At 46.9% G+C, this 18,584-nt stretch overlaps 1 protein-coding gene across 1 annotated transcript; it reads left to right on the top strand.

Moving 5' to 3' along the window:
- Positions 1–484: 484 nt before the first annotated feature.
- LOC137537312 (zinc finger protein 605-like) lies at positions 485–17,270 on the top strand. Its single transcript, XM_068259386.1, has 6 exons — positions 485–685; positions 6,079–6,166; positions 15,239–15,606; positions 15,805–16,252; positions 16,361–16,888; positions 17,131–17,270. Exons 1-6 carry the CDS (start codon positions 485–487, stop codon positions 17,268–17,270), a joined length of 1,773 nt encoding a protein of 590 aa, XP_068115487.1.
- Positions 17,271–18,584: the final 1,314 nt, after the last annotated feature.

Below are 18,584 nucleotides of genomic sequence, written 5' to 3'. Positions count from 1 at the left end.
GCCCACTCCCCAAGAGCAGCAGCACTCCACAAGATGGCGCCGCTCACTCCCCAAGAGCAGCAGCACTCCACAAGATGGCTCCGCCCACTCCCCAAGAGCAGCAGCACTCCACAAGATGGCGCCGCTCACTCCCCAAGAACAGCAGCACTCCACAAGATGGCTCCGCTCACTTCCCAAGAGCAGCAGCACTCCACAAGATGGCGCCGCCCACTCCCCAAGAGCAGCAGCACTCCACAAGATGGCACCGCCCACTCCCCAAGAGCAGCAGCACTCCACAAGATGGCTCCGCTCACTCCCCAAGAGCAGCAGCACTCCACAAGATGGCTCCGCTCACTCCCCAAGAGCAGCAGCACTCCACAAGATGGCTCCGCTCACTCCCCAAGAGCAGCAGCACTCCACAAGATGGCGCCGCTCACTCCCCAAGAGCAGCAGCACTCCACAAGATGGCGCCGCTCACTCTCCAAGAGCAGCAGCACTCCACAAGATGGCGCCGCCCACTCCCCAAGGTGAAACTCAAAACGTCCCCTCGGGAGCAGAGACCTCGCCAGCGCCTGAAGAACTGCAGCATCCGCCTCACCAGGAAGATTGCTCCGCGTCCTCCACACCGGATTCTGCCTCCCCAGACTCCCGCAGTCCTGCCAAAGCCAGCCTGAGACTCATGCAGCCTGCCACAGATGAGGATCAGGTAGGCCCAGCCCTTCCTTACACAAATTCCCTACTTAACGCCATTAATGCTTCCCTGCTTCTGAAGCCACACTAAAGGTCCGTACACACGCCGGACTTTAGGCAACGACGGGTCCGTCGTTGCCTCCCGCTGGGTGGGCGTGCCAGCGACAGTCCGGCGTGTGTACGCTCTGTCGTCAGACTGATACGGCTGTTGCTGAGCGATCCGCCGGGCGGATCGCTCAGAAACAGCCGCATCAGTCTGACGACAGAGCGTACACACGCCGGACTGTCGCTGGCACGCCCACCCAGCGGGAGGCAACGACGGACCCGTCGTTGCCTAAAGTCCGGCGTGTGTACGGACCTTAACTCAGGCTAACATGAGAGAAATGCTGATCCCTTTTATAAACATCACTTATGGCTGAAATCCTCCCCATCACTTCTTCTCTCCAACAATCCCTTGGTGATTTGGGGGACAGAGTCTCACACACTGAACACCACCTAGAGGACTTGACAATCCAGCACAATAAAGCAGTAGACACCAGAACAAGGATCTGACATCATCTGGCTCAGAACTAAACTTACAGACGCTGAAGATAGAAATCGCCGCTGAGGAGTTAGCGAACAAGTTTTACCAAATGATATTAAGCCTTACCTAACTGACCTAATCAGAGCCACTCTACCTAACCTGAAGGACTACCAATTAATGATAGATAGAGCTCACGGGCTCCCCAGACCTCCAACTATACCAAACACAGCTCCAAGAGATATCATTGCAAAATGTCTGTTTCACAACTAAAGAGGGGCTACGTGAGGCAGTTAGGAAAAATGGTTCTCTTCCTGATCCCTTTAAGGACATTCAAATATATCCCGATGTATCCCAGACAACACTCGCTCCAAGAAGAAACCTACAACCCATAACGAGAGCTTTAAGAGCCAACAACATCCCCTACAGATGGGGGTTTCCCACCAAATTGTTGATCTCCAGATCAGGTACAACTCACGTGATCAAAACAACAGAAGGAGGTCTAAGGCTTCTAAAGAACTGGGGCATCCGCCCTGCTGCAGGCATCTCGCAATCAAAATCTAAGCCTCCGGCTCAAAAGCTACCTCAAGACACTCAGTATAATAAAAGGAAGACACTGTAGTTTACTGCATTCTCTTACTCCCTGCTCTGCCTCAGAGAACGTCTGCTCAGGCCCCTCAGACAAGATGTGGCTGCAATTCCATAAATCCCACATGCTTTTTCCCACTGACCACCATTAGCATTTATGCTTTTCACAAAGCTTGTTCCCGTTGTTTCTACTATCCGTGTTTCCTTCATGGATTCTGATAGATGGAAGTGCATTTAATAATCAGCAGAAGCATAATTAAACAAAACTTGCAGAATTCACAAAATATTACAGCAGGCCGCAGTTCTCATAAAGACCACAAGATGGCAATCTCACTAAACAGGTGACAGGAAGTGCTGTTTGGCACAGACAGGAAGTTGGGTGGTAGAGGTGATGTGGGAGGAAGTAGAGGGAAGCCATTGCTGGAACTGGCAGCAGAGGACATAACAAGATAGCTGAAGATATTTCACAGGATTTCTGATATCTCATCCCTCTTGTGAAGCCCTAATCCTCCATAACTTGTCACATTGTCACTAATTATCTCCCCATGGACCAAGGGCAGCATATAGGACACCAGGACCTCTACAGGGACCCCATGATGGAGAGTCAGCCGCCCCTCACATCACTGGGTAAGAGGAGACTTTCATTTCTTGTACAGGAGAGAGCAGTACTTGGGGTCCACCTAGATCCCCCATCATCTGATAATCACATAGAGACAATGTATTCAGTCAGTGTGTGTGTGTTTCCTACAGATGTCTCCAGTAACAGAAACCCACCAGAGAGATGTACAGGTCCTCTTTATTCCCAGGATTGTCCACCTAGATCCCCCATCATCTGATAATCACATAGAGACAATGTATTCAGTCAGTGTGTGTGTTTCCTACAGATGTATCCAGTAACAGAAACCCACCAGAGAGATGTACAGGTCCTCTTTATTCCCAGGATTGTCCACCTAGATCCCCCATCATCTGATAATTACATAGAGACAATGTATTCAGTCAGTGTGTGTGTTTCCTACAGATGTATCCAGTAACAGAAACCCACCAGAGAGATGTACAGGTCCTCTTTATTCCCAGGATTGTCCACCTAGATCCCCCATCATCTGATAATCACATAGAGACAATGTATTCAGTCAGTGTGTGTGTCTCCTGCAGATGTATCCAGTAACAGAAACCCACCAGAGAGATGTACAGGTCCTCTTTATTCCCGGGATTGTCCACAGGAAGATCCCCCCTCATCTGATAATCACATAGAGACAATGTATTCAGTCAGTGTGTGTGTTTCCTACAGCTGTATCCAGTAACAGGAACCCACCAGAGAGATGTACAGGTCCTCTTTATTCCCAGGATTGCCCACCTAGATCCCCCATCATCTGATAATCACATAGAGACAATGTATTCAGACAGTGTGTGTGTTTCCTACAGATGTATCCAGTAACAGAAACCCACTAGAGAGATGTACAGGTCCTCTTTATTCCCAGGATTGTCCACCTAGATCCCCCATCATCTGATAATCACATAGAGACAATGTATTCAGTCAGTGTGTGTGTCTCCTGCAGATGTATCCAGTAACAGAAACCCACCAGAGAGATGTACAGGTCCTCTTTATTCCCGGGATTGTCCACAGGAAGATCCCCCCTCATCTGATAATCACATAGAGACAATGTATTCAGTCAGTGTGTGTGTTTCCTACAGATGTATCCAGTAACAGAAACCCACCAGAGACATGTACAGGTCCTCTTTATTCCCAAGATTGTCCACCTAGATCCTCCATCATCTGATAATCACATAGAGACAATGTATTCAGTCAGTGTGTGTGTTTCCTACAGGTATATCCAGTAACAGAAACCCACCAGAGAGATGTACAGGTCCTCTTTATTCCCAAGATTGTCCACCTAGATCCTCCATCATCTGATAATCACATAGAGACAATGTATTCAGTCAGTGTGTGTGTTTCCTACAGATGTATCCAGTAACAGAAACCCACCAGAGAGATGTACAGGTCCTCTTTATTCCCAGGATTGCCCACCTAGATCCCCCATCATCTGATAATCACATAGAGACAATGTATTCAGTCAGTGTGTGTGTTTCCTACAGATGTATCCAGTAACAGAAGCCCAGCAGAGAGATGTACAGGTCCTCTTTATTCCCAGGATTGTCCACCTAGATCCCCCATCATCTGATAATCACATAGAGACAATGTATTCAGTCAGTGTGTGTGTTTCCTACAGATGTATCCAGTAACAGAAACCCACCAGAGAGATGTACAGGTCCTCTTTATTCCCAGGATTGCCCACCTAGATCCCCCATCATCTGATAATCACATAGAGACAATGTATTCAGTCAGTGTGTGTGTTTCCTACAGATGTATCCAGTAACAGAAACCCACCAGAGAGATGTACAGGTCCTCTTTATTCCCAGGATTGCCCACCTAGATCCCCCATCATCTGATAATCACATAGAGACAATGTAGTCAGTCAGTGTGTGTGTTTCCTACAGATGTTTCCAGTAACAGAAACCCACCAGAGAGATATACAGGTCCTCTTTATTCCCAGGATTGCCCACCTAGATCCCCATCATCTGATAATCACATAGAGACAATGTATTCAGTCAGTGTGTGTGTTTCCTACAGATGTATCCAGTAACAGAAACCCACCAGAGAGATGTACAGGTCCTCTTTATTCCCAAGATTGTCCACCTAGATCCTCCATCATCTGATAATCACATAGAGACAATGTATTCAGTCAGTGTGTGTGTTTCCTACAGATGTATCCAGTAACAGAAACCCACCAGAGAGATGTACAGGTCCTCTTTATTCCCAGGATTGCCCACCTAGATCCCCCATCATCTGATAATCACATAGAGACAATGTATTCAGTCAGTGTGTGTGTTTCCTACAGATGTATCCAGTAACAGAAGCCCAGCAGAGAGATGTACAGGTCCTCTTTATTCCCAGGATTGTCCACCTAGATCCCCCATCATCTGATAATCACATAGAGACAATGTATTCAGTCAGTGTGTGTGTTTCCTACAGATGTATCCAGTAACAGAAACCCACCAGAGAGATGTACAGGTCCTCTTTATTCCCAGGATTGCCCACCTAGATCCCCCATCATCTGATAATCACATAGAGACAATGTATTCAGTCAGTGTGTGTGTTTCCTACAGATGTATCCAGTAACAGAAACCCACCAGAGAGATGTACAGGTCCTCTTTATTCCCAGGATTGCCCACCTAGATCCCCCATCATCTGATAATCACATAGAGACAATGTAGTCAGTCAGTGTGTGTGTTTCCTACAGATGTTTCCAGTAACAGAAACCCACCAGAGAGATATACAGGTCCTCTTTATTCCCAGGATTGCCCACCTAGATCCCCATCATCTGATAATCACATAGAGACAATGTATTCAGTCAGTGTGTGTGTTTCCTACAGATGTATCCAGTAACAGAAGCCCAGCAGAGAGATGTACAGGTCCTCTTTATTCCCAGGATTGTCCACCTAGATCCCCCATCATCTGATAATCACATAGAGACAATGTATTCAGTCAGTGTGTGTGTGTTTCCTACAGATGTATCCAGTAACAGAAACCCACCAGAGAGATGTACAGGTCCACTTTATTCCCAGGATTGCCCACCTAGATCCCCCATCATCTGATAATCACATAGAGACAATGTATTCAGTCAGTGTGTGTGTTTCCTACAGATGTATCCAGTAACAGAAACCCACCAGAGAGATGTACAGGTCCTCTTTATTCCCAGGATTGTCCACCTAGATCCCCCATCATCTGATAATCACATAGAGACAATGTATTCAGTCAGTGTGTGTGTTTCCTGCAGATGTATCCAGTAACAGAAACCCAACAGAGAGATGTACAGGTCCTCTTTATTCCCAGGATTGTCCACCTAGATCCCCCATCATCTGATAATCACATAGAGACAATGTATTCAGTCAGTGTGTGTTTCCTACAGATATATCCAGTAACAGAAACCCACCAGAGAGATGTACAGGTCCTCTTTATTCCCAGGATTGTCCACCTAGATCCCCCATCATCTGATAATCACATAGAGACAATGTATTCAGTCAGTGTGTGTGTTTCCTACAGATGGATCCAGTAACAGAAACCCATCAGAGAGATGTACAGGTCCTCTTTATTACCAGGATTGCCCACCTAGATCCCCCATCACTCAACATTATCAGGTAGGTAGAATTGGGGTCCCCAGAGACTCCAAACTGTGTATTGTATTCTGTATATGCTCCTATATGTCTTCATCATTTTTTCCCCTTTCTTTATGTGCACTTAGGATGGAGAACTGACACACGTAAGTGCTGTGGTTAAAGAGGAAGAAGAAGAGACGTATGTGAGGAGTGATCAGCAGTCTATGGAGGAGGGTGACATGATGAGGACAAGTAAAGAGGAAGAAGAAGAGACGTATGTGAGGAGTGATCAGCAGTCTATGGAGGAGGGTGACATGATTGGGACATGTAAAGAGGAAGAAGAAGAGACGTATGTGAGGAGTGATCAGCAGTCTATGGAGGAGGGTGACATGATGAGGACATGTAAAGAGGAAGAAGAAGAGACATATGTGAGGAGTGATCAGCAGTCTATGGAGGAGGGTGACATGATTGGGACATGTAAAGAGGAAGAAGAAGAGACGTATGTGAGGAGTGATCAGCAGTCTATGGGGGAGGGTGACATGAGGAGGACAAGTAAAGAGGAAGAAGAAGAGACATATGTGAGGAGTGATCAGCAGTCTATGGAGGAGGGTGACATGAGGAGGACATGTAAAGAGGAAGAAGAAGAGACGTATGTGAGGAGTGATCAGCAGTCTATGGAGGAGGGAGACATGATGAGGACGAGTAAAGAGAAAGAAGAAGAGTCTTATGTGAGGAGTGATCAGCAGTCTATGGAGGAGGGAGACATGATGAGGACAAGTAAAGAGGAAGAAGAGGAGACGTATGTGAGGAGTGATCAGCAGTCTATGGTGGAGGGTGACATGATGAGGACAAGTAAAGAGGAAGAAGAAGAGACGTATGTGAGGAGTGATCAGCAGTCTATGGAGGAGGGAGACATGAGGAGGACAAGTAAAGAGGAAGAAGAGACATATGTGAGGAGTGATCAGCAGTCTATGGAGGAGGGTGACATGATGAGGACAAGTAAAGAGGAAGAAGACGAAACATATGCGCGGAGTGATCAGCAGTCTATGGAGGAGGGTGACATGATGAGGACGAGTAAAAAGGAAGAAGAGACATATGTGAGGAGTGATCAGCAGTCTATGGAGAAGGGTGACATGATGAGGACATGTAAAGAGGAAGAAGAAGAGACATATGTGAGGAATGATCAGCAGTCTATGGAGGAGAGTGACATGATGAGGACAAGTAAAGAGGAAGAAGAAGAGACATATGTGAGGAGTGATCAGCAGTCTATGGAGGAGGGTGACATGATGAGGACAAGTAAAGAGGAACAAGAAGAAACATATGTGAGGAATGATCAGCAGTCTATGGAGGAGAGTGACATGATGAGGACAAGTAAAGAGGAAGAAGAAGAGACATATGTGAGGAGTGATCAGCAGTCTATGGAGGAGGGTGACATGATGAGGACAAGTAAAGAGGAAGAAGAAGAGACGTATGTGAGGAGTGATCAGCAGACTATGGAAGAGGGTGACATGAGGAGGACAAGTAAAGAGGAAGAAGAAGAGACGTATGTGAGGAGTGATCAGCAGTTTATGGAGAAGGGTGACATGATGAGGACATGCAAAGAGGAAGAAGAAGAGACATATGTGAGGAGTGATCAGCAGTCTATGGAGGAGGGTGACATGATGAGGACAAGTAAAGAGGAAGAAGAAGAGACGTATGTGAGGAGTGATCAGCAGCCTATGGAGGAGGGAGACATGAGGAGGACAAGTAAAGAGGAAGAAGAAGAGACATATGTGAGGAGTGATCAGCAGTCTATGGAGGAGGGTGACATGATTGGGACATGTAAAGAGGAAGAAGAAGAGACGTATGTGAGGAGTGATCAGCAGTCTATGGGGGAGGGTGACATGAGGAGGACAAGTAAAGAGGAAGAAGAAGAGACATATGTGAGGAGTGATCAGCAGTCTATGGAGGAGGGTGACATGAGGAGGACATGTAAAGAGGAAGAAGAAGAGACGTATGTGAGGAGTGATCAGCAGTCTATGGAGGAGGGAGACATGATGAGGACGAGTAAAGAGAAAGAAGAAGAGTCTTATGTGAGGAGTGATCAGCAGTCTATGGAGGAGGGAGACATGATGAGGACAAGTAAAGAGGAAGAAGAGGAGACGTATGTGAGGAGTGATCAGCAGTCTATGGTGGAGGGTGACATGATGAGGACAAGTAAAGAGGAAGAAGAAGAGACGTATGTGAGGAGTGATCAGCAGTCTATGGAGGAGGGAGACATGAGGAGGACAAGTAAAGAGGAAGAAGAGACATATGTGAGGAGTGATCAGCAGTCTATGGAGGAGGGTGACATGATGAGGACAAGTAAAGAGGAAGAAGACGAAACATATGCGCGGAGTGATCAGCAGTCTATGGAGGAGGGTGACATGATGAGGACGAGTAAAAAGGAAGAAGAGACATATGTGAGGAGTGATCAGCAGTCTATGGAGAAGGGTGACATGATGAGGACATGTAAAGAGGAAGAAGAAGAGACATATGTGAGGAATGATCAGCAGTCTATGGAGGAGAGTGACATGATGAGGACAAGTAAAGAGGAAGAAGAAGAGACATATGTGAGGAGTGATCAGCAGTCTATGGAGGAGGGTGACATGATGAGGACAAGTAAAGAGGAACAAGAAGAAACATATGTGAGGAATGATCAGCAGTCTATGGAGGAGAGTGACATGATGAGGACAAGTAAAGAGGAAGAAGAAGAGACATATGTGAGGAGTGATCAGCAGTCTATGGAGGAGGGTGACATGATGAGGACAAGTAAAGAGGAAGAAGAAGAGACGTATGTGAGGAGTGATCAGCAGACTATGGAAGAGGGTGACATGAGGAGGACAAGTAAAGAGGAAGAAGAAGAGACGTATGTGAGGAGTGATCAGCAGTTTATGGAGAAGGGTGACATGATGAGGACATGCAAAGAGGAAGAAGAAGAGACATATGTGAGGAGTGATCAGCAGTCTATGGAGGAGGGTGACATGATGAGGACAAGTAAAGAGGAAGAAGAAGAGACGTATGTGAGGAGTGATCAGCAGCCTATGGAGGAGGGAGACATGAGGAGGACAAGTAAAGAGGAAGAAGAAGAGACATATGTGAGGAGTGATCAGCAGTCTATGGAGGAGGGTGACATGATGAGGACAAGTAAAGAGGAAGAAGAGGAGACATATGTGAGGAGTGATCAGCAGACTATGGAAGAGGGTGACATGAGGAGGACAAGTAAAGAGGAGGACAATGTTACAGAGGGTAGAACAGGTGGGTAATCAGCTGTATATATAGGATGAATGTGTATGTTATTGCTGGTATGAGGGGAAAACCCAGGATTTTTAAAGAATAGGAGGGGTGGACTCCTTAAAGGTCTCTCTCCGCTTCGCACAATATAATAATAATATAGGACATTAGACTTTGACTATGGCAGGATTAGATTGTGAGCTCCTCTGAGGACAGTCAGTGACATGACTATGTACTCTGTAATGTGCTGCAGAAGATTCCGGTGCTATATAAAGACATAATAATAATATGGTAGGACATTAGACTATGACTATGGTAGGATTAGAGTGTGAGCTCCTCTGAGGACAGTCAGTGACATGACTATGTACTCTGTAATGTGCTGCAGAAGATGTCAGTGCTATATAAATACATAATAATAATATGGTATGACATTAGACTATGACTATGGTAGGATTAGAGTGTGAGCTCCTCTGAGGACAGTCAGTGACATGACTATGTACTCTGTAATGTGCTGCAGAATATGTCAGTGCTATATAAAGACATAATAATAATATGGTAGGACATTACACTATGACTATGGCAGGATTAGAGTGTGAGCTCCTCTGAGGACAGTCAGTGACATGACTATGTACTCTGTAATGTGCTGCAGGAGATGTCAGTGCTATATAAATACATAATAATAATATGGTAGGACATTAGACTATGACTATGGTAGGATTAGAGTGTGAGCTCCTCTGAGGACAGTCAGTGACATGACTATGTACTCTGTAATGTGCTGCAGAAGATGTCAGTGCTATATAAATACATAATAATAATATGGTAGGACATTAGACTATGACTATGGTAGGATTAGAGTGTGAGCTCCTCTGAGGACAGTCAGTGACATGACTATGTACTCTGTAATGTGCTGCAGGAGATGTCAGTGCTATATAAATACATAATAATAATATGGTAGGACATTAGACTATGACTATGGTAGGATTAGAGTGTGAGCTCCTCTGAGGACAGTCAGTGACATGACTATGTACTCTGTAATGTGCTGCAGAAGATGTCAGTGCTATATAAATACATAATAATAATATGGTAGGACATTAGACTATGACTATGGTAGGATTAGAGTGTGAGCTCCTCTGAGGACAGTCAGTGACATGACTATGTACTCTGTAAAGTGCTGCAGAAGATGTCAGTGCTATATAAATACATAATAATAATATGGTAGGACATTAGACTATGACTATTTCAGGATTTAATTGTGAGCTTCTTCTTTAAGAAGGAGACCCCTGGATGCCTCCCAGAAGACATGAGTATAGGGGTACATAGTACTCCTTACCCATTTCCATAAAAGGTTAATTGAATTAAAAACACAATGAGAAAAGTCCTTTATTATTCTTAATTAACCATGAATGTTTACCTGTACCTTTAAAACAATGTTCCCATGCCAATATCCTCTGAGAAGTGCCACGCCAATATCCTCTTAGAGGTTAAAATCTATATTGCACACACTTTGCGCTGAAATGCTAGATAGCGTAACACTGATAATCACCAGTTCGTCCCCTCTGTAAAACACAACACATATAGATCTGTCAGAGGCTGACGCTCACGGTGTATAACCAGACCCTAATTACAGTGACATAAGCAGTCCCATAAACATTAAACTTCATATATGAAGGTTCCTTTTAAAAGTTGCAGCACAGTTCATATGTCTCAAAATCCAGCCTTCACATTCACTGAGGAAAAACAATTCTGCTGTATCAGCTATCCCCATATTCCAAACACTTGTCCCAAGAGTGGACACTATGGATAGGGAAGCCTTCACCACACCCCAGTGAGATGCACTCACCGTGTGCTAAGACCTGCTGATAGGTCTACTGGAGCCTTGGGACCGTTACCGGGTCGTCCCCCACCACTCTGGCAGTTATTCACAGTCTTCCTCTGTATGTAGACTTGTCTTTAGAATATCAACCTCAATATAAAGAAGGCCTCAAAATAGTGTGATACCGTCTCTTTAATAAAAATGTAAAATTATATTGCACTTACAAATTTGCAAGATGACATCAAGGCATAGAGTTTTGTCCTACGGGTTATCCCCCGTTAAGCTGGCCGGCTAGCATAGGCGTAACCCGAGGGATCAGCTGTCACGGCCGCGCGCTCGGTGTCCGTGTTCTCCGTCCGGGATTGCACCGCCGCCCACGTGTATGTGCGTCAGTCTCTTCCGCGTCCAGGCCCCGCCTTACATGTTTCGTCAATCGTGATTTATCAGAAGCTTCAATCAGGAGCTTTTTATATTGAGGTTTATATTCTAAAGACAAGTCTACATATAGAGGAAGACTGTGAATAACTGCCAGAGTGATGGGGGACGACCCGGTAACGGTCCCAAGGCCCCAATAGACCTACCAGCAGGTATTAGCACACGGTGAGTGCATCTCACTGGGGTGTGGTGAAGGCTTCCCTGTCCATAGTGTCCATTCTTGGGACAAGTGTTTGGAATATGGGGATAGCTGATACAGCACAATTTGTTTTCCTCAGTGAATGTGAAGGCTGGATTTTGAGACATATGAACTGTGCTGCAACTTTTAAAAGGCACTTTCATATATGAAGTTTGATGTTTATGGGACTGCTTATGTCACTGTAATTAGGGTCCAGTTATACGCCGTGAGCGTCAGCCTCTGACAGATCTATATCCTCTTAGAAGTGCCACTGCCTCTAATCAGCTTGATTGGAGATCTCTGCACTCCCGTTGCCAGCTCTAGCTAAACTAAGCATAGCTTACATCCAAGGTTCTCCATCATAGCTAGCTGTATAACTAGAGCTCAGGGTGCTATGATATCCGGGTGCTCTGGGTGCCCACATGGATGGGCGCAATAGGTGTGGTGGGCAGAGAGGAGAGCGGGAGCCACTAGATATACTAAGTACAGCTTGAGCTAAAGCATCTACGAATTTGGTTCCAATGCTCCCCCATTGGTCTATTCACAGACCATACCATAAGAGGAAAGTGTAACTACAATGTGGTCACCACTGCGCTGAATGGGATGAAAGGCCTGTGTGAGAGGAAAGGCAGGCTGTGAGGGCTGGAGGAAGAGGGGGAGGGGAATAAAGAGGGGGAGGGGAGGGGAGAGCAGAGACCTGTATGTGAGGAAAGGCAGGCTGTGAGGGCTGGAGGAAGAGGGGGAGGGGAGAGCAGAGACCTGTGTGAGAGGAAAGGCCAGTGTGAGAGGAAAGGCAGGCTGTTAGGGCTGGAGGAAGAGGGGGAGGGGAGGGGAGAGCAGAGACCTGTATGTGAGGAAAGGCAGGCTGTAAGGGCTGGAGGGAGAGCAGAGACCTGTGTGAGAGGAAAGGCAGGCTGTGAGGGCTGGAGGAAGAGGGGGAGGGGAGGGGAGAGCAGAGACCTGTATGTGAGGAAAGGCAGGCTGTGAGGGCTGGAGGGAAAGCAGAGACCTGTGTGAGAGGAAAGGCCAGCGTGAGTGGAAAGGCAGGCTGCGAGGGCTGGAGGAAGGGGGGGTGAGACCTGTGTGAGAGGAATGGCCAGTGTGAGAGGAAAGGCCAGTGTGAGAGGAAAGGCAGGCTGCCATGGCTGGAGGGGGAGGGGAGAGCAGAGACCTGTGTGAGAGGAAGGGCCAGTATGAGAGGAAAGGCAGGCTGTGAGGGCTGGAGGAAGAGGGGAGGGGAGTGCAGAGACCAGTGTGAGAGGAAAGGCCATTGTGAGAGGTAAGACAGGATGTGGGGGCTGGAGGAAGAGGGGGGGAGATGAGACCTTTGTGAGAGGAAAAGCAGGCTGTAGGGGCTGGAGGAGGAGGGGGGAGCAAAGGCCTGTGTGAGAGGAAAGGCCAGTGTGAGAGGAAAGGCAGGCTGTGAGGGCTGGAGGAAAAGGGGGAGGGGAGAGCAGAGACCTGTGTGAGAGAAAAGGCAGGCTGTGAGGGCTGGAGGAAGAGGGAGAGGGGAGAGCAGAGACATGTGTGAGAGGAAAGGCCAGTGTGAGAGGAAAGGCAGTCTGTGAGGGCTGGAGGAAGAGGAGGAGAGCAGAGACCTGTGTGAGAGGAAAGGTAGGCTGTGAGGGCTGGAGGAAGAGGGGGAGAGCAGAGACCTGTGTGAGAGAAAAGGTAGGCTGTGAGGGCTGGAGGGGGGGTTGCAGAGACCTGTGTTAGAGGAAAGGCAGTCTGTGAGGGCTGGAGGAAGAGGGGGAGAGCGGAGACCTGTGTGAGAGGAAAGGCCAGTGTGAGAGGAAAGGTAGGCTGTGAGGGTTGGAGGAAGAGGGGGAGAGCAGAGACCTGTGTGAGAGGAAAGGTAGGCTGTGAGGGCTGGAGGAAGAGGGGGAGAGCAGAGACCTGTGTGAGAGGAAAGGTAGGCTGTGAGGGCTGGAGGAAGAGGGGGTAGAGCAGAGACCTGTGTGAGAGGAAAGGCAGGCTGTGAGGGCTGGAGGGGGGGATGAGACCTGTGTCAGAGGAAAGGTAGGCTGTGAGGGCTGGAGGAAGAGGGGGAGAGCAGAGACCTGTGTGAGAGGAAAGGCCAGTGTGAGAGGAAAGGCAGGCTGTGAGGGATGGAGAGGGGGGGGGGGGAGATGAGACCTGTGTGAGAGGAAAGGCAGGCTGTGAGGGCTGGAGGGGGGGAGATGAGACCTGTGTGAGAGGAAAGGTAGGCTGTGAGGGCTGGAGGAAGAGGGGCGTAGAGCAGAGACCTGTGTGAGAGGAAAGGCAGGCTGTGAGGGCTGGAGGGGGGGGGGGGGAGATGAGACCTGTGTGAGAGGAAAGGTTGCGACTACCCTCCGGAGTGTACCAATAAATTTAATTTGTTCCAAATACACAACTTGTTGTGTCTGCTGGCAGGAGGTAAGTCCACCACTGCCTCCTAAGCATTTTTTAAACCTTTTAAGTACTGTTTTTATTCTTTTGGCGCCTCTGTTCTCGTCATGTGTGAGAGGAAAGGCCAGTGGATATCGCCGTACAAAAAGGATAACCGCTTTATGAAGCGCAGACAGTGAACTGTGAGTAACCATCATAAAAGATGTAACGGCAATCAGAGCCCTAACTGAACGGTCATATGGATGCAAAATTGCACTGGACGAATTAAGAACTGTGATTTTTAGTACATAATTTTACTTCTTTTTTTTTTTTTTTTGCATCAGCAACAATTAGAGTTACAGTGGAAGCTTTACGACAGTAATCATCACAACAACCCTAAAGAAGCAGGACTTTGCGGTGTGGGCGATTCTGTGACGGTTGATCGTTGAGTGTGGTTGGATGTGTGTTTTGGAGCGTTAGCACTGACATAATTGAGCTGATTTTTGTAGGTGAATGCATGCATATGTATGTAGTTCCTCATTATTAAAGTTTGTATTTAATGAAGTTAAGGTGCAGGAGATTATTTTTAGTATGTTTTACCTCATGTGGTAAAATACGAAGTATTTTGCAGTAATTTTACCAAAAATAGCTATTCTGATGGAAATTAGGAGGCGTGTCAGCACATAATTTATCGATCAGTGTAAGACCTGCCTGTACCTGGAGGTAAAGTCCATTTGTGTGCATTTTGCAGTTTTTAGTGGAGTTCCTATTGCTGTTTTAGTGGAGTTCTTATACAGGCTGTATAATAGAAAAGAATAGTAGAAATAAAACACCAAATATTTAATGGATTTTTTTTTATAAGGGATGCCTATAAATATACTTTTCATAGGTTGCTACATAATCAAATACACCTTCCCCCCAATGCTATAGCTGTAGGGAGGGTCAGTGACATGCAAACAACTCTGAGATGGTGCAAATTGTATGCTAATCATATGCAGAATAATGCAGCTGCTGCATATGGTCAATTTTCTATCTGCATAAGTTTTGCACCAACTTGGAATTATCAGCAGCTCACTGACCCTCCCTAATGATAATTGCTCCTCCCCTCAGAATTCTCTAACAGGAAGTGATGATGTTTCTCTATTTGCAGCGCGGAGTCCCGGCATCAGGAACCTCTCAGAGACTCGTCTCTCTGTATCCACAGACTCTACAACGGATGATGATGTCACTGGACAAGAGTCTCCTGCAGATATCCTGGTGACCCCAAATATCCCCCCAGACTCCCCTCACCTGTCTTACCCTGAGGGGCCTCATACCCAGCACAGCTCTCCCCCTGCTGGAGGGTCTTATTTCTGTTTCACCTGTGGGAAATGTTTTGTGGGGAAATCACAGCTTGTCATACATGAGAGAACTCACACTGGGGAGAAGCCCTATTTATGTATTGAGTGTGGGAAATATTTTGTTCAGAAATCGCATCTTGTCAGACATGAGAGATCTCACACTGGCGAGAAGCCCTATCCATGTGCAGTGTGTGGGAGATGCTTTGCACATAATTCAGACCTTGTCGTACATGGGAGAATTCACACAGGTGAGAAGCCTTATTCATGTGCTGAGTGTGGGAAATGTTTTCGGCATAAATCAGAGCTTGTCACACATGAGAGATTTCACACTGGTGAGAAGCCCTATTCTTGTGCTGAGTGTGGGAAATGTTTTGTACAGAAATCACAGCTTGTTGGACATCAGAGATCTCACACTGGTGAGAAGCCCTATTCCTGTTCCATGTGTGGGAAATGTTTTGGCTGGAAATCACAGCTTGTCACACATGAGAAATTTCACACTGGAGAGAAGCCCTATTCATGTTCTGAGTGTGGGAAATGTTTTGTATGGAAATCACTGCTTGTCAAACATGAGATATCTCACACTGGGCAGAAACCCTATTCATGTGCTGAATGTGGGAAATGTTTTGTGCATCAATCAAACCTTGTTATGCACAAGAAAACTCACACTGGTGAGAAGCCCTTTTCATGTGCTAAGTGTGGGAAATGTTTTGTATACAGATCAAAACTAGTCATGCATGAGAGATCTCACACTGAGAAGTCCTATTCATGTGCTGAGTGTGGGGAATGTTTTATAAAAAAAATGAACTTTGTTAAACATGAGAGATCTCACACGGGTGAGAAGTCATATTTCTGTGCTGAGTGTGGGAAATGTTTTGTACAGAAATCAAATCTTGCTGTACACGAGAGATCCCACACTGGTGAGAGGCCATATTTGTGTGCTGAGTGTGGGGAATGTTTTGCACATAAATCACACCTTGTCAAACATAAGAGATCTCACACTGGTGAGAAGCTGTATTCATGTGCTGAGTGTGGGAAATGTTTTGTATGGAAATCACAACTAGCCAGTCATGAGAGATCTCACACTGGTGAGGAGGCATATTCATGTGCTGAGTGTGGGAAATGTTTTGCATATAAATCACAGCTAGCCAGTCATGAAAGATCTCACACTGGTGAGAAGGCATATTCATGTGCTGAGTGTGGGAAATGTTTTGCATATAAATCACAGCTAGCCAGTCATGATAGATCTCACACTGGTGAGAAGGCATTTTCGTGTGCTGAGTGTGGGAAACGTTTTGCATATAAATCACAGCTAGCCACTCATGAAAGAGCTCACACTGGTGAGAAGCCCTATTCATGTGCTGAGTGTGGGAAATGCTTTGCACATAAATCGGACCGTGTCAGACATGAGCGATCTCACACTGGTGAGAAGCCCTATACATGTTCTGAGTGTGGGAAATGTTTTGTACAGAAATCAGACCTTGTCATACATGAAAGATCTCACACTGGTGAGAAGCCATATTCATGTGCTGAGTGTGGGAAATGCTTTGTATGGAAAGCACAGCTTTTCAGACATAAGAGAACTCACACAGGTGATAAGTAAGGGTCGGTGATAGCTTTGCCTCCAGTGAACCTGAAGTGGCCACAGTGTGCAGCTCTCCATCTCCCCAGCAAAGCAGGCTGGGGGGGGGGGGGGTTCAGTAGCCAATAACAGGCTTGCTCAGTTCCGCTTATCCCTCTCTCATCACTGGGAGAAGCTCTATTGCTGCACTGAGTGTGGGAAATGTTTTGGCCATCAGTGTTCTTCTCCCGTGTTTCTTTTATTTCTTGCTAGATGCACATGGCAGCAATGAAGATACAAGTGAAGCAGTTGATGATAACGATGTGTCCATGGATGTCACGTTAGTGCCCACAGGAAGAGAAGAAGAAGAGGGGGACAGTTCAGATGTGGGGACAGAGAGGAAGAGGAGATGAGCAGGGAGCTAGTGGCACTGCCACACAGCATGTATTGGCACCTGGGGTCAGCCAGCCAACACACCCACCAACTTCTGCTGTTACCACCACCGCCACCAGAATGTCGTCATCCCAAAGCTCACCAGTGTGGCAATTTTTTGTGTGTCTGCCTCTGATAACAGCGATGCCATTTGTAACCTGTGCCACAAGATTCTGGGTCATGAGAAGTCCAACACCCACCTAGGGACAACTGTTTTGATAAGGCACCTGATCCCCCATCACAAAAGATAATGGGAACAACACGAGAATAAGCAGCACACAAAAGTCAAAGCCCCCTCCTCCTGGTGCAGCTTCTTCAGCCATGTCACCCTCTGCTGCCCTTGTCCCTTCGCTGCCACCCTCCACTCCGCCTCTCACCTTGACCATTTCCTGCTCGTCTGTCCACAGTCAGGTTTCTGTGAAGGACATTTGTGAGCGTAAGAAACCGATGTCTCAGAGTCACCCCGTTTCCTGGCATCTGACACCTGACTTGTTGGAACTCTTAGCCTGCCAGTTATTACCATACAAGCTGGTGGACTCTGAGGCCTTTAAAAAATGTGTTGCAATTGGGACACCGCAGTGGAAGGTACCCGGCAGAAACTTTTTCTCAATAAAGGCAATCCTCAACTTGTACCGTAATGTGCAGAACCAAGTCACTGCATCTCTGGCACACAGTGTTGGGGCAAGGGTCCCTATGACCACTGATACCGACAATCCTCAACTTGCACCGTAATGTGCAGAACCAAGTCACTGCATCTCTGGCACACAGTGTTGGGGCAAGGGTCCCTATCACCACGGATACCGACAATCCCCAACCTGTACCGTAATGTGCAGAACCAAGTCACTGCATCTCTGGCACACAGTGTTGGGGCAAGGGTCCCTATGACCACGGATACCGACAATCCTCAACTTGTACCGTAATGTGCAGAACTAAGTCACTGCATCTCTGGCACACAGTGTTGGGGCAAGGGTCCCTATCACCACGGATACCGACAATCCCCAACCTGTACCGTAATGTGCAGAACCAAGTCACTGCATCTCTGGCACACAGTGTTGGGGCAAGGGTCCCTATGACCACTGATACCGACAATCCTCAACCTGTACCGTAATGTGCAGAACCAAATCACTGTATCTCTGGCACACAGTGTTGGGGCAAGGGTCCCTATGACCACTGATACCTGGTCTGCAAAGCACGGTCAGGGCAGGTATATCACTTATATGGCACATTGGGTAAGCCTGCTGATGGCTGGGAAGCATGGAATGTGTGGCTCTGCAGTGGAGTTGGTGACACCGCCA

This window comes from Hyperolius riggenbachi, chromosome 10 (genome assembly GCF_040937935.1).
Source record: "Hyperolius riggenbachi isolate aHypRig1 chromosome 10, aHypRig1.pri, whole genome shotgun sequence".
In the NCBI taxonomy this organism is placed as follows: Eukaryota; Metazoa; Chordata; class Amphibia; order Anura; family Hyperoliidae; genus Hyperolius; species Hyperolius riggenbachi.
The sequence above is the reverse complement of the archived record's forward strand: the minus strand, read 5'-3'. Positions and strand labels throughout refer to the sequence as shown.